The sequence below is a fragment of the Lissotriton helveticus genome, chromosome 5_1 (genome assembly GCF_964261635.1).
Source record: "Lissotriton helveticus chromosome 5_1, aLisHel1.1, whole genome shotgun sequence".
Classification (NCBI taxonomy): Eukaryota; Metazoa; Chordata; class Amphibia; order Caudata; family Salamandridae; genus Lissotriton; species Lissotriton helveticus.
In genome coordinates, this window is record NC_136065.1 from 1,061,876,706 (window position 1) to 1,061,897,084 (window position 20,379).

At 41.1% G+C, this 20,379-nt stretch overlaps 1 protein-coding gene across 1 annotated transcript in view; it reads left to right on the forward strand.

Annotated features, from left to right (window-relative positions):
• KCNIP2 (potassium voltage-gated channel interacting protein 2) overlaps window positions 1–20,379 on the forward strand; it is a 113,652-nt gene that overhangs the window by 76,573 nt on the left and 16,700 nt on the right. Inside the window, exons 2-6 of the mRNA XM_078641157.1 lie at window positions 794–918; window positions 3,087–3,156; window positions 5,573–5,643; window positions 9,124–9,231; window positions 12,555–12,659. Of these exons, the coding sequence (XP_078497283.1) occupies window positions 794–918; window positions 3,087–3,156; window positions 5,573–5,643; window positions 9,124–9,231; window positions 12,555–12,659 (479 nt within the window). The remainder of the gene's footprint in view (window positions 1–793; window positions 919–3,086; window positions 3,157–5,572; window positions 5,644–9,123; window positions 9,232–12,554; window positions 12,660–20,379) is intronic.

Genomic DNA, 20,379 nt, shown 5'->3' on the forward strand with positions numbered 1-20,379 from the left:
AGAGAGGTTGGAGGTGTATTTCATTGTATACTTTGTGTACTCTGAGTTACTTAGAGCCATGATTTAGGGTTGATTAACCACTCTCTACAAATTCACATACCATCACATACCATAACATAACAGCGTTAGACAGATGTGATATGTTGTTCAAAAAGTGGCAGTTGTTCTGTCTACAACAGGGAGAGTGTGTTGATGTCAGTGGCACTATAAATGCAGTGAGCAAGGCATACGCCACTTTTGGCAGATGTTCTACTCCAACAAACTTAAATAAGTTTACAAGACATGTAAACAGTGATTGTAACAAACCTATTGCTGACTTATAAATAAAGATGAAAAAAATTAAAAATAAGTCCTTACGACATGATTTGTCTTGTTCTCTTGTCGTGTCTATGAAAATAAATCAACTCAGCGTTACTTTTTATTGGCCAAAATGGGAACGTCAGTGCATGGGCATCAATTGTGATTGCCAAGGGTAGCACGCCTCTAGCAACCCCTGCCTTCAGGGGTCGAGAAGGCAGAGGCAAGAATAGAAGATAAGCAGGCTGTAAGGGTCCTTGTGGCTTTCTGTAGCTCTCCTAGTTGCAACATCCCTAGCCCTCCTCCACAGGAAATAGGGGACTGATGAAGCGCTAGGGCAGGTTGCAATGACTTCTGGGTAAAAGTATCCCTTTCGCTGCACTCTTGTGAATCGGCGTCCATGCATTGGTGCTAGACGTAATCAGAAATGTCAATGTAAGGTCGTCCTCTTTCATGTGCTGACATTAATGTGCTGTTTTTGGTTTGGTTCTTGCAGATAGCGTGGAGGATGAGTTTGAGCTTTCCACGGTATGCCATCGTCCCGAGGGGTTGGAGCAACTACAAGAACAAAGCAAATTCACCAAAAAGGAACTGCAGGTTCTTTACCGAGGTTTTAAGAATGTGAGTATAGAGCTTTAGCAGAATGAAAAGAATGCCATTATCACAGGATGGTTTGTCATGCTTGTGGCATCATGCAAAGACTAGAAATAAACATTTCCAAGACTTTCCAAGATATTGTGTGTATAAAAGCCCTTTGCAACTGTTCTGGAGAGCAGCTTACACTCTACTAAAAGAGTTTATGGTTAATATGCTGAGAAATTGCACAAGTACAGATCTTGTTTGCACTTGCTTGCCGTGGATAATTGCAGTTTGCGGAAAATGCTCACATTCTCCTACACAATCACAGATGTACAGGCAGAAATGTACATTTATGCCAATGTTCACAGTAGGAAATGTGACACAGGTGATTCATAAGTGTGAAGAAACACAATCTGATACAACATAAGTTGTCCTACAAATCAGCCCCCTAATCAACATGACATTGGCCCATGACTGAGATGTGGATAAAACAATTCACTAAGAACACAGGGGTATTAAATTGAGCCAAGATGTGGCTCCTTTCACATAATCTTAGAAGGTGAATTAATTTGACAATGTGCACATATAGCCATAAATGATAATTTTTACCAGATATAATTTTCTGTTGTATGACCAGCAGTGGTGTATGAAATAATGCAATAAAAAACCGCATAGAAAACTTAAAGATTCAGCGGGAAATTATTTAAAATCATGAACCATGGGTTACAAAGACTGAAAAAATTAATATTTCAATAAGGTTTGAGAAATGTTGTACTCAAACAAATAATTTGCAAATAACAGAATATGACTTTTGCAAAGCCAATAGGTGAATGTTTGTTTACAAAGCACTGATTTTCCGTAGTTAGAAGTGTCTGAATAAAAAAAAAACTTGCATACGGAAAGACTTCACGATTTAAACATATGTGCATAGAAATCTTTGCAAATTTTATGTTTGAAAACACATAACTTTCAAATTCATTTAGCAAACTCCACATCTTTAGGCTGCTGTTTGAAAAGTATTCCCCTTCTAACAAATCAGTATACATCAAGGAAGACACCTTTGAAAAAAACATATTAGCACAGGATTCACCTCTCAATGCAAATCGGTTAAAATATTGTTTGCAATAAAGAGTTTGTAAAAATGTGTTCTTGCAAATGTTTATCTGCATATCTTTTATGAGATAGGCCACGTGCTTAGCAGAAAATGTGTTGCAAACTCATTCAAAAAGGCTCAACCTGTCTTTTCTAAGCACCACAACAGCGTGCACACTAGTGAGCAGTCCATCATACTAAGTCACAATCTAGACTGCTTACTCCTCCAGCGTCATAAATATTCATTGTAAAATGTCTCAAAATTGAATTATTAGACTATCTCTCACTGTATGTCGTTTGCAAAATAAAAATGGCCACCGTCATTCTGCAAATTGGGATAATGACCCTTTTTTTCAAGCATGGTGTGAGAACGTTGTCTTAAGAGGTGCATATGGTACAACCTTTTGTAATGTATTGGACTCATTTTGACTCACCACTATAATGTTATATATTACATGATATTGCATGAACCCACAAAAAAAAACCCTGTCTCCCATGGCGTAAATTTGGGCAGGTTCATACTCCATACTCCATGTCTGAAACTCCCTAGAGTAGTGATTCTTAACCGTTGGGCTGGGGACCTTGTGTTCACAAAGCCTACTCATGGGGTCAATGACTGCTTAGAAAATTAAATAAGATTAACAGATTAATAGTGTGTATATATATATATATATATGTATATATATCCAGTTACCACTCAAGGTGCTTCCGGCACCGGGAAGAGAAACGAACAACTGCAAATAGCTGGTTTGTAATGCTGTGATGGCGTTTTATTGTTCAAATAGCAGTGCAATTCACTATATATATAAAAAGGCAACATGAAAATTGAAAATTTTATATTCTTCTGTAAATGTGAAAGAATTTGAAATTGGAGGATAACAATGAAGTGAGTTTCAGCAGATTCATTTGTGGACAGTGCAAATGTTACCTGGCCTTTTAACCTAACCAGTGTTATTCTACAGTTCTTTGCTTCCACGCAAATGCACATCCATTCCCATGCTCTCTACTTGTAGTGCTTGGCATTACCATTCACATTTCTTTAAAGCAAGGCCTATTGGCATTGCCAATGCTTGTTATCTCTTTGAAGGATGTAATCTGTTTTCCATTTGTTTCGACAGGAGTGTCCAAGTGGCATTGTTAATGAAGACAACTTTAAACAGATTTACTCCCAGTTCTTTCCCCAAGGAGGTGAGTATTTGTTTAAGATAGGGAGACATGCATTGCAGATTATTGGATACTTTTTTCCAAACATTAAACCCAGACACATTGTAACATTCTTTGAACCATTCCAACAAAATAAACGCTCCTAAAAAAAAAATATTATTTGATATGTAATAATGAATTGCTACTTTGACAGCATAGGCCATGAGGTCATATTGCATATCGTCTTCTTGAGTATGCACTTTTACTCATGGACTAGAAACAGCTTTAGTTAGTTTAGCCAGCCTCATGTAATACAAAATCATGCATGAAAAATACATATATGCATACCAAAAGGGGGTTTGTATCAGCTTTCTCGCTACATTGGTCCCTTTAACTGTCATTTACAGGTTCTTTCCACCCACCATGCCAAACAACATAGTGCGGGCAGTGGGCCAGCCATCGTCAGCGATTGGGTGTTGCGCACTGTGACTGACTTAATTTTGCCTACTTGTTTGTGCACATCCACCTAAAAAGAATTTAACTTCAGTGTGAGAACAAGTGGACCAGTACTTTACTTTGCCATTGCATTCATTCTTTATTTTCTTTTGCCATCCTTTTGTGTTTAAAATATATTACAGCAATTCAATGGCAAGAGTACATGTTCTTTGCACCTATAAGAATCATAGCTTCCTGTGATGTAAATTAAAACTACATAAGGGGCTCTGTACCTGATCTAAGTACACCTGACTCCTAAAAATCACCCATAATATTCTATTAAAATTATATGCAATTCTTCATTTTTTGATATGTACATTTTGAATTACAAGCATATGGTAGCTTCATTTAGGGTGCAATTTTTCTTTTTTTCTTTTCTTCAGATAGCCTTATAATTGAAACTAAAATATAAAGTAACCATTGCATTAGTTTACCAAAGCCAGACCAAATGGCTTTGCTAATGCGTGTTAACATTGGAGCGAATGGAACCTCATTGTCATTCAGTGTACATGTTTAGTAATATTGAATGGGACCAATGTAAAGTAACCAGCCGGTCCAGTCGTATGCAAGGTAAAACTGAGTACTATTGTTACGGGTGACATTTGGCTCTGCCAGCATTGACGCGTGTTGTTCTTCGCTGCTTTCCTCTGTTCTGACCTACTTTCCTTATCCTGCACTGGCCAGGCTGTTTCCAGGGAATGGGACCAGGATCTACCAAGAGAGGATCAGGGTATCCAGTGGGTTGGCCCCTCTGGAGTAAATATATCTTGTACTGGAAAACACTCACAGTGTGATTGACAGTGCAGGCCTACAACAAGCAACTATCCTGCATGAACAACCACATAGGGATTGGTTTAGTTGCAGACCCCACACTTCCAATTAAACTGTTGAATGAGTGCAGTGCCTGCTGGGTGGGAGCCGGAGGGGGGGGGTGTGAGGAGACTGGGGCCAGGTTTGATAAGTCAGTCAGACGGGACCCCTGGGACCTGAGGAGGCAAGCAAGCCTAAATAAACACCCTTTATTTCTTTTGGAGATAGGATGTGTGAGCGAGAGAGTAGGAAAAGGGATGTGAGGTTGCATGTAGGGGTCCAAAAGAGAGTGAGATTAGAGTGTGCGTGTGAGAGACAGTGTATGTGAGAGGAGGACAGAAAAGGAGCGGGAGAGAGAGAGAAGGGGGTAGATGTGTGCAGGAGATATGGAAGTGAAGTGGGAGAAAGGGATCACCTACTACTGCTTTGTTTCACTTAAGTGTGAAACACTGGCCTGCATTTCTTCTCAGGTTTTTGCTTGTACCTTTAAGGAAACAAGCAAACGGTGTCCTTAATAATATTTTATATAAAATGTCGTAGGTTATCTGAAGTTACCTCCTACGAAACTGACCTTCGGGTGCTTGCCATGCGATTGCAGCTGTTATCCCTGTACCGCTTCTTGCGGTCCCTGTGTCCTGCTTAGCACCTTAGCTTTGTGATGCAACACGGTTCACAACTTATCTGTTGAAAGGCAGTATACTTGTAGCTTTGCTAGTTTAAGCATTCTTGTACCAGTTGCAGTAGCTTTTTATTAACGCTCGTTTCTACCTGTGACGTTTTGAAGTTAGTTTCTGAATAAGATACTTGATTTAGGTTTGATTTTCCTCTTCCACAATATCTCTTGAGAAAAGGTCACGTGATGGCTTTCTCCTGTGTGACATTTGGGGTTCAAAGGGTGCGTGAAGTCCCTTAATGTGCCCAGTTCATTTTTTTGTAAATTGAAGCCAGTGTTTTAGATCCATTAACTTTGTGGTCGTTGCAGTACATTGCTTACTTACATTGCTATTCTAACATAACAAGCAACTCAAGACACACAACTCAAGTCAATATCAATATTTGGAAAACAGAATTAGGTACCCTAGCTACCTATATATGGACTCTCGTATATGAAGCTGTAAAATGTAAGCTAACCATGACTCTTTTGCTTTGTGTTCAGATTCCAGTATGTATGCACATTTTCTCTTCAATGCCTTCGACACCGATCACAACGGGTCAGTCAGTTTTGAGGTGAGAATTTCCATTCTTGAGGCACGGTTTGGAGAGGAGTGGGATTTGAGTATGATTTTTTTTTATATTAATGAACCTTATTTATTTTATTTTAGCAGTTTTTTTAAAGAGTGAACACGCCCACAAAAGTAGCATTTTTCCATTTGTAGGAGTAGCATACATAAAATATTTTAAATTCTGATAGAGCCGGATTGCAAATCTGAAGCAGTGGAAGTTGGTGTGCAATTTTGAGGAGGCCTGCCAGTCCATATGTGAGCTCCACAATTAATAATTGATTAATAAGTGCCGGTGCTAAGCACCGGAAAGCACGGGCACAAATTAAGCACTGGCGAGCTCCACAGTATAACTGCCGAATAATGGTACAATGTATCAGCAAAATAAAGCTGGTTATCTTAAGAATTCAGGAACCTGACTGAGGACCTAGATTTTCTAGCTTTCCTTGATGTAACTGGTTATGTTGAGTTTTCAAGTCTATTGGAAGTTTTTTTTAATTTGACTTCGATCTTTCCTGACTTATTGTCATGGGGATTGCTAATGCTAATAATACAAGTAGTGGAGTTTTGTAACAGTACTTAGACCACTACATCCATGTGCCAATGCATGACTATAACGAGTAAAAAACCTGACCCTAATTAGATCTATACTACGAATCTAGAAAATGCATTACCTTAAGTCTAGATTAAAAAGTATATATATTTTGGAAATATATATATGAAAAGGTATATTATGATTAACACATTTGCTAAATGAATGACATTTGCTAGTTAGAATGGTGGCAATTGTACTCTTCTGTGCTAACATTTCTAACAGGAATTTCACAATTCAAAAGGAAGTTTACAGGTGAACTTGTTATGTGTAAGTTGGAGACTGAAGGAGAACATATGTTAGAGAAGTTTGGATTCCTAAATGAAGTAAAGAAACTAGTGAGAGTGCCTTCTCATGGTCTGTAGATAGACGCCAAGGAATATCCCAGAGGCAAAATATAAGAGTGTGGTTGTTGCTTATTCTCACACAATCCTGAGATTTAAATTACATAGCACCAAAATACAGAATAAGAATACTTTGTGTCATGTGAACATCCACCGAGTGAACAGTGTGGGCCCCAATCATTGTCATGGGTCTTACTGACTTCGTACATGAGGTTGAGGGAGGATCCAAGGGATGTTCCCACACTGAGACAGGTCTCAAGATCATCCAAATCAGTTTCTTGCATACATCACCCACAAGAAGATCAACACGAAATAAGTCTAGTTATTAGTGATGTGTGCCTTGATACACTGGTTCCACAACACCAATTTGGTACTCACAACAAGTATATGGAAGGAGTGAGATCTATTTTGACTGGAAAAAGCCTTGTAACAACCTACAAATCTGCAAGCAATGATTGTAAGGGTTTCTGTGGAGATTTAGCACCAGTGGGAGCTGTCATCAATGGATCTTCTGTGAAAGAGTCTGCCCACCTAATACAAGAAGGAGTGCTCCATAATGATTTTTCAATAGTGTTATTATACAATAGACCCGTGTCTCTTTAAAGGAAGAGATCTTTTATTTTTCAATTCTAAACAATATTTTGTTTATTTTAAAAGTGAATGGAAGATAAAGTAGGGTAAGGAAAGATAAGCTAAGCTAAAGGAAGGAGAGGGACGGTAGGGAACGGAAACAAAAGCTTGAAGACATCTGAATCACTATTAAGGTTGTGCTGTGACACAAGTAGTCAGACTTAAAGTGTAGGGACCATTTATTTAGAAGAAAACTATGAGCACCCTTGCATAAATGCATGGGATTTCCTAGAGTTGCCCCGGAGCCTGATAATGTTTGCTTGTCTGGAAAAATGACTGTTAGAAGGGAAGATGCTGAGAGTTTAAAGATGTGGAGATGGATGCTTGCATTACAAATTATTTTTTTCTACTAACACAATGTGCAGTAATAGGTTTGGGAGGTGGATTCAAACAGTGTTCTACTTAAAAAAAAAATATCTTAAATATTTACTTTAGTACTACAACTGTGCTCGAGATTTATAAATGGATGCTAAGGTGACCGTGAAGCTTAAAATATTTGTCCCTTTCTTCATGGTTCACAGTTATGATTTGCATCATAAAAATAACATCGTTTCTCAATCAGTGTCAAAAAAGTTTCCTGTTCAACATACAAATCTATAATATGATAAGATATAGTAGAAGAGGAAAGAAAATTACATCTACCACGTGTAACCATACTCCGAAATGCATCACTTTGTCACCCAGTAAACATGGATAAATCTCGTCTGGGATTTTCATCAAGACTATATGATGGTCTATCTTTAAATTGAGAAATCACTTTTGAATCTGCTAATAACTGTTTATTAATACCAAGGCATCGCATTGCTGTAATGCGTACTATACCACCTTTTCAACTGAACATTTATGTATACCTAGTTATACCTAGGTTAATGTTTTAATGAGAAATCTATATGTAATGATTTTAACTGTTCCCAGACCATATTCTACTTACATGACATTGATTCAAATATTTGTTCCACTTTGAATAAAAATGATGTTGTTGCCGTATAATTCATTAGTCACATTGATCTCTGTATAAAGCAGTTTTCAATGCGAGGAAGTCTATGTTTCTTCAAGCGCACATCTCAAATGAGTCAGGTTTTGCCGAACCCACACCCAGGCATAAATCCATTTGCTGGATTACGGCGCTAACTGTGACATCACTCGGCCCGCAATGGAAAATGTCACAAAAGGGCTGATATCACAACTCATCTTAAGGTAAAAAAGTTATATAATGAAATGGGGAGTTGATTGAAAGCACAATAGAAAAAATGGTCTTCGATTTGTGCCGCAGATGTGATGGTGTTTATAAAGGAAAATGGACAAAGGAGCTCAAATACAAGCTCAGAAGTGTGGACTGTCTGTGTTAAAATAACATGTAAAATGGCCGCTTGATGACCACACTGCAGTTTAATACAATCCGTGACAGGCAGCATTCTATGTGAAGTAAACAGCAAGGTTGCTGTAAACGCTTAAACTACTCAAAATATACTCTAAAATATATCTTTTAGGACACAAGTTCTGCGGGATTGTTTAAGAATTACATGCAGAAGGTATATATTGGGTTTGCAGTAACTTGGCTGGGAATAAGAGCTCCCAAATTTAGAATGTGCATGGTAACATCACGGCGGCAGATCATTCTCCCGCCTCGCCGCCAAGACATGGAACACCCTCCCCATCCGCCTGCGGCACACCAAAGACCTCTTGACCTTCAGAAGACTTCTCAAGACGTGGCTGTTCAAACAGTAGCAGCTTCCCCGCTCCCCCCCAGTGCCTTGAGACCCTCGCGGGTGTGTAGTGTGCTTTACAAATGCCATAATTGATTGATTGATTGATTGATATATGGATAAATAAAAATTTGCAGACGCTTCTTCATTCCACTCTTTGTTTGATGTCCATAACGTTTGAAAATCCTAACTGTTTCTTTCAATTCCTGTGGCAGGATTTTGTGGCCGGATTATCTGTAATTCTTAGAGGAAGCATAGATGACAAACTCAACTGGGCCTTCAACCTGTATGATTTAAACAAAGATGGCTGCATTACTAAAGAGGTATGTGTTAAACTAAGCCATGTCAACAGCGAATCAAGATGCAGAATTTGCACATGTACACTTTCTCAAGAACTCTAACCATTAAAAATCGAACACTTGCCTGTACCCTTTGATTGCCAAATGTCCTGTAGTTTTCAATAAAAACATTATTAAAAAAAAAAAAGAACACTTGACGGATACGTAATATTGTTAACCACCTTGAGAAGTTAGCTTGTTTCAGTTTCTCCTATGTTCCTACATAATATTTACCTGCCACACAATGAAACAATATATTTTCTAGATCAGACACTGAATGAAAAGAGGCCTGTGTCACTGAAATGATTGACTTATAAATCCAGGCCAAAAATGAATAACCACATGTGACACCTTCATCTGATCCTGGCTTTTATCCATAAGCCCTTTGCAATGTGGGCTTTGTAGTTTCCATATTGACATTATGAGTGTCTTATGTATCAACCGGCATACACAAGGCAGTTGGACAAAAATGACAATATTTGGAGGTGATAATCAAGAAACACTTTGTTGTCAGTACTTGATCAAAGCTGTCCAAAGATTGATATCATTCAGAAGCAGAAGTTTCTATGCAAATAATCAGCTAACATTAACATAGTATGTTTGCTTTTTCTGACGCCAGATGTACTTTAAGAGAAGCTCTACTTTGAAGACACTGCATGTGCTAATATGGCCACATTAGTTTGTTCCTGGATCTTTTCCTCACCCCCATCCTCTTTCTCAAATGACTCACTGCCACATTTGAGTGCATCCCTAACAACTGGGGTATATCTTCTATACCATTATAATGCTTGTGCTGTTGGTCCAGATGTGAGCAAAGCAAAGCAGGAGTGAATATCCATCAGAAGTGACTAAAATGAAGTTGTTAGGCGTACAATCGCCAGGAAAAAACGTACTATTCACTTTTGCATTGGAGATTGCAAAGTTGGATTCCTTTCTAAATGGCACATTAAACGTGTTCATGCCCCTAATTTTCCACATTTCAGAGCTGGTAGGGTACACAAGAAAAATAAATGTAATATGGCCGTAAAATATTTAAATACTTTCGAATCCATTCATGGTTAGCCTAATATTGAAAGGAACCTCATTCCCCTGACTCCTCGCAACCAATCCTCCTTGTGGAAAGGATCCTGTACTATAGTCTCCTCACAGCCCACTCTCATTAAAAGCAATTCCTGTGCCTCAGTCTACTTAAACTCTGTTCCCAATATACATACTTATCCATCGATACACTATAGGATGCCACTCCTATGCAGATGGCATCCAGCTGTACAATGGATGGGCACAATGACGATTTTATCTTATTACATGCATGTTTCCTTGATCTCAAGGTTTGGATGTGATTTGTAAAGGAATGAATGCCAGTGCTCCATTGACGAACAACCCCTGCCCCTTTATCTCACCCATGCAGGGTCCTGTATTATACCTTTTAGATGTTTGGTCCATCTTTCCATTCTTCTGTCTTTCCCCGTTGTTTGTTTTTCTCTCTTTTGCACTTGAGAAATGTCCAATGAGGAAACATGAGTGCTGGTCCCCAAAAATGAGTGCCGGTGGGGCCCACGGGTAACCACCAGCTCAAATGAATGTCTAATGCAACTTCCTCCTTTACTAGACTAATGGTTGCAACCGGTCCCGAGAGAGAAGTTAGGTTGCATATTAGCCACTACCAAGATTTTGTAAGCCAAAATAAGCACTGTAGTATGGAATGGTTTTCTGCAGGTTTTCATCTTGAACAATATAATACTATGACTCACTTTTGTTCGTAGGGCCACTGTAGCAGGTGTTTCTATTAACTTCAGCCTTGGCTTGGACAGTCACTCAAATGCAAGTCTTCTTAACACAATCCTGCATACACTCCAGGATAGTCCAGGGCACCGTCATTCAACTAATTTTCTGAATTCACAGATCGGACCATGTAACAGAGGCTAGAAGAACCTTTCACCTGCTCTCAGTCCACTTAAAAATTACTTTTCATGGTGCAGGGACATGGATGCGGCCATGATGGCCGAAAGAACGATGTTCATTAATCGTGGGTGTCCCCGAAAATGGAGTAAAGTTTGGGGGGCTTGGAACAAATTTAGGGGAGACATATGTGATCCACCACGAGACTGTATGGTTACTAAGTGGGGTTTTGACAACGGATGTGATGCAGTCAAATTGATGAACTGAAAATGCTGACTGTGTTTGACTATATACTGCGGATGCACCATGTAATACTAGCTCATGATGGACTTCTGTACTGTGTTATCTATGAAAATAATTAAAAAAATTAAAAAACGATTACTTTTAAATGTATCTGCCCTACTTTCAGATATCATTAATGTCTTACTCTGCAACACTTAACAATTAAGACCAAGCAGCATCTCCCCTTGAGGACTGCCAACAGAAATCTAACCTGAACCCAGGGCTTTAAGTGGGATGGAAAAACCAGGGGAGGGGGGGGGTTGTAAAAGGGGAGTGGCAAACCTGGTCAGGGGCGAGGCCAATATAACTAGAGGCATGACCTAAATGTCGATAACTAGAATTGTGTGCTTAACAAATTCCTAACATCGCACGCAGCAAAGAGTAAGACAATAGCAAAAAGGTGTACTTATTTACCATAAACAATAAAAACAACAAAGCATATCCAAATCTAGGAATATTAATGATGCTTTAAGATACCTTTATCGTTAACTGGCAGCCATGCTGGGGTGCCTGTTCTCTTTGATCAGATCTAAACGATTACTGGATTTCGAGGACCATGGCTTTTCGCAACCCTTGTATTGTATTGTAAATGTATTTTTAAATCATTTGTTTTTAGGCAACATTTGTATCAAATGTAACACTCCTTTATGAGTGTTTACATTTTAAATGACCTCCTTATATTTTCCCTTCCTTTTCTCTTACCTCCTCACCATTTGCTGTTACACCAATATTTCACCTTTTTCCAGCCGTGAAATCTGTACTCATTTATACCATCCTACCACACCTGAAAATTACCATTCCTGTATGTACACTTCCTAATCTATCTATTATCCTAAATCTTTCTTTCTGCTTTTTTATTTGCTTTCCCATTTTACTTGTACTTTCTTGGTAATTGTTTTTACAATTTTTGTCATTCAAAAAAAGGTATTTATAGTTGTAATTAAAATTGTACCTCATTAGTTATCACATACCGAGCAGAGGCATCCCCCGGCAGCTATGATGAATTATTATTTGCACCAAATATTAAATGAAACACAGTATTTCTTGTTTCCAATGTATTGTAATTGCTTAATTTTATTTTAAAAAGTTATGTTTCCCTTCCCCACCATACCTACTTTCTGTCATAGGAAATGATGGATATAATGAAATCCATTTATGACATGATGGGCAAGTACACTTATCCAAGTATGCAAGACGAAGCCCCCCGGGAACATGTTGAAAACTTCTTTCAGGTGAGTTGTACCAGACTGTAGCTTCATACACGGTTGTTAATATTTGCTCTCCATTTATTACTGTCTACATTTGCAGTCCAGACATTACTTTCTATCTTTGCCCCAGTTTATGGCTAGAATGTAAGAGATTATAGTATCACACCATGGAGTGACAATGTAAGCAATTGCTATTCTTGCAAGAAATATATACAGACGACTGCCGAAAATATACCAATATAAAGTATGCAAGCAAGAGTGAGTGTACTAGAGTTAATGGGTGAGTAATGTATTAGAACATTTTGGCAATTTACATAAGTGGGTTATCTACAAATGATACATTGCACAATGTATGATAGCTGTGTTAAACCTGACAGCCTTAGGGTGGTCTTCCCCCAACTTTTGCCTGCCCCCCTCCATTTCTAACCTCGTTTTTGCTGGTTTTAGGATTCTGCGCACCGTTCTCTCCGTTAAACATAATGCCATTGGTTCAATAAAGAGCAGCAACACTTGATTAAGTGTCGGCCCCCTGGGCACAGCTATGAACCAAGTGTGTATTAAATCATAATTCAAAAAAATGTATGACCAATATTTTCTGAAAAAGCATCAATCAGTGAACTTTCAGATTCTTTATTGATGATGTTCATTTAATTAATTCTGGTGTAATAATAACCCACTTATGTAAATTGCCAATCTGAAAGTTCACTGATTGATGCTTTTTCAGAAAATATTGGTCATACATTTTTTTGAATTATGATTTAAAACACACTTGGTGTGTTCATAGCTGTGCCCAGGGGGCCAACACTTAATCAAGTGTCGCTGCTCTTTTGACATTTCTCTTTGGACACCCCAGTCAGGGGGTGATACCCCAGGAGCACGCTTCAAACTTACAAGTTGAATCTTATCAACAGGGTGTGCACCCTACTACTTTTTGATTTCACCATTGGTTTAATCCCCATTGGCATATTTAATTTACTTTTAACTCTCTAGTTAAGTGCATTTCATGTGTGCAGGGCCTGTAAATTAAATGCTAATAGCGGGTGCGTAGTTACAGGTTTTTCTGCTTTTGAGGCCCTCATTTCTAAACGTTTATCATAATTAATTATTGTTTGGCACCTTAAGGACCTGGATTAGCTCAAAATGTATACTACATTTAAAGTTGTTTCCAATATGGGGCCCCAAAGAATGTTTTGCCCGGGGACCCCAAAACCATCTCATGACACTGCCTCAGGGCCGGCATTAGTGCTGGTGGACCCCAGTGTGGCAATGTTTGTTGGCATCTCCCTATCGATGGCAGAGGTGGTGACCACCTTCAACATGAATTCCCTAACCACCCACCTTTAGACTGTTCTCCTCATGTCTCCATAACCACTGTCTTTCAGATGCATTTAAATAGTTATTACACCACTCATACCAGTGTAGGGTGTCAGACGACTTTGCATCACACACATTACACAGAGACAATCAATCATACATGTGAAAATCAGCTTATAGGAAATGTTACATAAACCAGAGGACTACAAGGTGCAGGAGTGACATGTTATCCATAATGGTAGGTAGTATAGTTTAAGAGTGCTTGGTCTGGAAAAGCACAAACTCAGAATTGAAAACGGCATACCATAGTTGGAGGATCTATTTAATAATAAAAATCAACTTCTATCCAAATGAAACCATTGTGCAACATTAAGAACAATAGTTACTTACCTGTAATCTGTGGTTCTCCAGTATTGGTGTCTTTCATAGATTCACATGCCTGAATCATTCCCCGTGGTCGGAGTGGGAGTCCCACGGTATATAAAAAGCAGTAATATGCAATAATATCCTTAGAAAAACTTGGTAATAACCAACCAGGAAGTAAAGTAGCCCAAGCTACAAGAGTAAAAACTTCCACACTCATGACTATACTAGTCATTTTGTATAGACCAAACTGCAGCCAATCAGGCGACAGCACCCACTAGAATGTTCTCCCCAGAGGCTCAGGCTCTCAGATTTTCTCGCACAGGAGTGAAGCTAAAAACATCCTAGCCTAAAGAGCCTCAGAGGGGAGGTGGGCGGGTTGCATGTGAATCTATGAAAGACACCAATACTGGAGAACCACAGATTACAGGTAAGTAACTATTGTTCTTCTCCAGTATTAGGGTGTCTTTCATAGATTCACATGCCTGAATCAGAGTAGATAGCAGTACCGAAATAATGCTTGGAAGACGCTATTTGTAACATAAGTTCGTATATAGCAAGTATATACATTCACATAATAAAATGCCAATATTCATATATGCATGAAAAAAACTTGCAATCACATGAGAATGCACCCAACTTAGGCATGGAATAAGCGTCTGGAAAGCAGTACAGAGGAGGAGGGAAAACAGAGGCTCATCTTATCTGAAAAGATTGCGTAGAACCGTTTGACCCACTGACGTATCAGCCTCGCTGGCAGCATCCAAACAATAATGCCTGGTGAAAGTATGTCTGCTGGACCAAGTCGCTGCTCTGCAGATTTGCTGACGAGGAACTCCAGCTAAAAGAGCAGTCAAGGAAGAAACAGCTCTTGCAGAGTGAGCTCTTGGAATTGTCTGTAAATGTCTTCCAGCTTGAAGATGGCAAAAGTCAATAGCTGCAGAAATCCATCTAGCTATGGTTTGTTTAGACACTGCTTGTCCTTGCCGTATCTTTCCATAGGCAATAAACAGTTGATCAGATTTGCGAATGGCAGAGGTCCTTTGCAAATAGAATTTTAAACATCTTCTGATGTCAAGGGTATGTAATGCCCTCTCCTGCAGGGGATTGCGGACTAGGAAAAAACGTCTTTAAGATGACTGGTTCGTTCAGGTGAAAAACCGAAGGCACCTTAGGCATAAACCTTGGGTTTGTACGTAGCACCACAGAATTGGACGTGAATTGTCAGAAAGGTGAATTGACGGTGACAGCTTGAACATCACTGACTCTTCTAGATAAAGTTAATGCTACCAAAAGAGAAATGTTTCATGTTAGGAATTTGAAATACACCCTGTGAATTGGCTCAAATGGGTGGCGCATGAGCTGCGCTAATACTACATTAAAATGCCATGATGGAGGCGGACGACGTACAGGAGGAAAGATTCTGAATAGTCCCTAAAGAACTGTTGTATTCTTGAAGAATAAAGAGAGGTGGACCCATCCTGACGTTACCTTGAAATGGCTGCCAAAAAGACCTTCAACGTTGCATGAGATAAGCCTGATCTTGCCAAGTGCAAGAAACAAGGTAATATCTGGTCCGGCGTTGCAGGAAATGGGCGAACCCCAGCAGATTAACACCAAATGCAGATTGTTTTACATTAAAGTCTGTATGTCTTTATTTTAGCAGGTGCTCTCGCGTAAGCCAGTACCTCCTTACAATCCGCCAAGATATTCAGATGAGCTAATTCAAGGTGCTCAGAAATGCCAAGCTGCTAATTTTAGAGAGGCCGGATCCGGATGGCAAATCTGACCATTCTGAATGGAGAGGAGATTCGGTATTGGTCGAAACTGTATTGGATCGCACTCAGAGAGGAGAAGAAGTTTGGTGAACCAGTAATGGCGAGGCCACCTGGGGGCGATGAGAATCAAGCGACATGGCTCTTTCTTCATCTTCCGGAGAACTCCCGGAACCAACGATATCGGAGGAAAGGCGTAAGCATATATTTGAGACCAGTTTATTGAAAATGCCTTCGCTTGCGAGTCCCTGTGGGGAAGCCAGCTTGCAAAGAAAACAGGCATTTGCTGTTCTTTTTTGTCGCAAAGCAGTCCAGATCGGGATGACCCCACTGCTGGAATATTCGATCCGCTGTTGGCTGATGCAGTTCCTATTCGTTGTTGGACACCGTTGACCTGCTGAGGGTGTCCGCACACATTTGCAATTCACAGCACATGAACAGCCAAGAGATTGATCCTGTGTCGCATCGCCAAGCCCATATCTCTTGGGCTTCATGAGATAGAAGAACCAACCTCGTTCTTCTCTGTTTGTTTAAGTAATGCATACTTGAAGTATAGTCTGAGCGAACCAATACTGTGGCCCCTTGAATGATTGCACGAAAGGATTTGAGGGCTAAGAAGATGGCACCTAGCTCTAGCAGATTGATGTGCCAAGCCTTTTGTTGAGGGTTCCATTTCCCGCTGACCTTCAGCCCTTGAAGACATGCTCCCCAACCCTTGAGGGATGCGTCTGTGGTGATTGTGTAATTTTGGCGCTTCTTGAAGGAAACGCACACACCTTCTACAAATTTCTTTCTTGGACCCATCAAACAAAAAGGCCTCTTGCATCCGAGGAGTGATTAGAATGAGATCATCGATTGAACTGGAGACCTGCAACCACTTCTTGTCTAGCCCCTCTAGCAATTTCCCATGTGTAATCTACAGTTGGGAACCAACGGGATGCAGGTGGAGGCTGTGGCCAGGAATGACTGAGGATCTACTGAAACAGACTTTTTGTACGTAGAAGAACCACCAAGTGGGAGCTGCAGGCCCGTCGTTCGTGTGAGACAAACACCTTTGCTAGGTTTGTATGGATTGATGCTCCGAGAAACGTTCATATCGGAGCTAGTACTAGTTGGGACTTGTCATGATTTATTGAAAACCAGGTTTTGAAACAGTGACTGACAAGTCTGGGTGTGCTGGACTGCTTGTAAATAAGAGCGAGCCCTTGTTATAAAGTTGTCTCAGTAATGAAGAATTTGTATGCCTTGCAGACGTAGATAGGTTGCCACTGGTGCCAGGATCTACGTAAAGACATGTGAAGCCGACCTAAGTCCAAAAGGTAGGACTTTAATTGAAAATGTTTTGTACCTATTGTAAAGCGTAGCCACTTCCTGTGCTTAGGAAGAATTGGCAGATCAAAATAGACATCTTGGAGGTTGAAAGTAGGTATAAAGTCGTTCTGGCATAAGAACTTTAGGACTTTCTTGAGGTACAACATTAGTAAAGTTTGCGCAAAGATCTAAAATCATGCGCTACTTTCCTGATTTGCTTGATGAGGAGGAACTGAGAGTAAACCCTAACGCTGTTGGAGATTCGGAACCACTCCGACGGTCTCTGTTTGTATCCATATAGACACTTGCGCAAACGACTCCCGTAGATGAGAAAGGTGGAGATCCCTTTGGAGGTGTAGAAAAAGGGAAATTTGACAAATTCTAGAGTGTGCCCTTGGGCATGCCGTTTAAAAACCCAACGGTCCTGTGTCACCCTTGACCAATTGGAATAAAAGTGAGATATTAGACCTCCGATGTTTTTGGAGTGAATAAAGGTGGGTTCAATGTAATCCATTGTTTCTTAGAAGAGTTGCCTCGACTGTACGATGATTTTCTATGTAGGAACTGTTGGTACTTTGCCCATGTGACTGCGTTTGATTTGAGTAACGCAGTTGGTTCCGATTGTAGGAGCCAATACTGGATGGAACTGCCTTGAAAAAAGGACGTGGCTCTATGTCCTCGGCACCACGAAAAGGCTGCGATTCTGTATCCAGACGGTGCGGGCAGTATCTGTGTGCTGGCCAGAAGGGATCCTCAATCAAAAGGCAAGTGAAGTATTGAAGTCTGAACTTCCTTGCGAAAGACGTAGCATTGAAGCAAAAATGTCTTCGCCAGACTGCCCCTCTTGCGAGCTGTCGAAAACCTGTACACGCAATGTCCGCTGCACAGTGTATTATTTCTGATACACTTCTCTCTCTCGCTCTCCCTCCTGCAGGATCTTCAATGTATGAGGCTTGGAGGATTCTGGAATAAGTTCTACTAGCGACAACATGTCAGAGCACATCTGGCGGCATACCTGCCCTCTGGCTTGCAAGATAATCGCTATGCCGCCTGAGTAATGACTGAGTCAGGGTAGGCTGAGAGACTAGAAAAGCAGCTGAATAGTGGGGAGCTTCACATGTCTTGTCAAGGCGTGGAAAAAACGCCGGCACAGAGTGTGGCCCCTGCATGAGTTTAACACCTTCTTTCTAACTAAAGTCTATGATAGGAAGTGAACAAACTTGTTTCTGTTGTTTCCCCATGACGAGGGTAAAGGGGGAAAACGATTCCCCGCTCTCTTCATAAGGAGGAGAAAACCTCCAATATTCACCGAAGGTGAATGCAAAAGAACTCCAGTTGTAAGAGAAGACGTAATCCCGCCATGGTACAGGCCGTGGCAGTCTTGCTGTCAGAAATACATAATTCTGATCTGAAGAAAAAACATGCTCATACGGCTACGTGCTGTACAAGAAGAATAATGGCGAAAGTAAAAAGCCATCACGTGGATGTAGCGGAAAACTGCCGTCGACGAAATAAATCGTCTACAAAAGCACTGTCCGTTAACGAAGTCAACTGGCGTCGAAGCTGAATGTTGACGAAGCTCACCGTCTACGGAGCTCACAGTCTACCGAGCTCACCGTCGACAGAGCTCATCGTCTTCAGAGCTCACCGTCTACAGAGCTCACCGTCTATAGAGCTCACCGTCTACAGAGCTCAGCGTCGACAGAGCTCAACGTCTACAGAGCTCACCGTCTACAGAGCTCACCGTCTACAGAGCTCACCGTCTACAGAGCTCACCGTCTACGGAGCTCACCGTCTACGGAGCTCACAGTCTACGGAGCCCACACTCTACGGAGCACACAGTCTACGGAGCTCACCATCTACGGAGCTCACCGTCTCCGGAGCTTACCGTCTCCGGAGCTCACCATCTCCGGAGCTCACCGTCTCCGGAGCCCACCGTCTACGGAGCCCACCGTCTACGAAGCCCACCGTCTATGGAGCCCAACGTCTACGGAGCCCACCGTCTACGGAGCTCACCATCCATGGAGGTCACCCTCTATGGACGAGCCTACCGTCTACAGAGCTCACCGTCGACGAGTCTACCGTCGGCCAGCCTACCGTCAACAAGGCCACCGTCGACGAGGCCACCGTCGACGAGGCCACCGTCGACGAGCCTACCGTCGACGAGCCTACCGTCGACGAGGCTACCGTCGACTAGCCTATCGTCGGCGAGCCTACCGTCGACGAGGACAACTGTCAACGAAACTCCCAGTGGTCGACGAGCCTGCAGTCGACAAGAGGGCACTGTCCTCACTGTCGTCGACGAATGCCTGAAGGCGCTGTCATTGCAGAGCACCAGTGATGGCAGAGATTGTCCTCAGAGAGTACATCTACCGTATCGTCGACAAGCTGGCACATTTTCACGTAGAAATGTTCGCAGAGTGAGTCTAGACGCCTGAAAGTAAATCTTGTGGGCGTAGATGTGGGAGGCACAGACTCAAAGAAGGCCAGAGACCCCTTAAATGTGGTGAAGTAGAAGAGAAGCATCACTTCAAACCTTAATGTGCAGGACAAACAAAAAAATCCTCCCACATCAGAAGGGGGGTATAGTCTAAGCACAAGAACAACCCCTTCTCCTCCTACCATGTCAGTGACAGGCAGAGTGCTGGTCCATATACTCTTCATGAGGGTTCACAGGGAAGGGTCTCAGCTTCCCACAAGGGAAGCGGGGTCTGAAGGTAGACTTCATGTAGAACATTACAAAACTGTGATATTATGATGAAAAAATTGAAGAAAAATGAAGAAAATTGAAGAAAACTGAGCAGAGCTCAGGGAGACTCCCTTCACTCGACGTGCGGTAGTAAATCTGAGAGCCTGAGCCTCTGGGGAGAACATTCTAGTGCGTGCTGTCGCCTGATTGGCTGCAGTTTGGTCTATACAAAATGACTAGGATAGTCATGAGTGTGGAAGTTTTTACTCTTGTAGCTTGGGCTACTTTACTT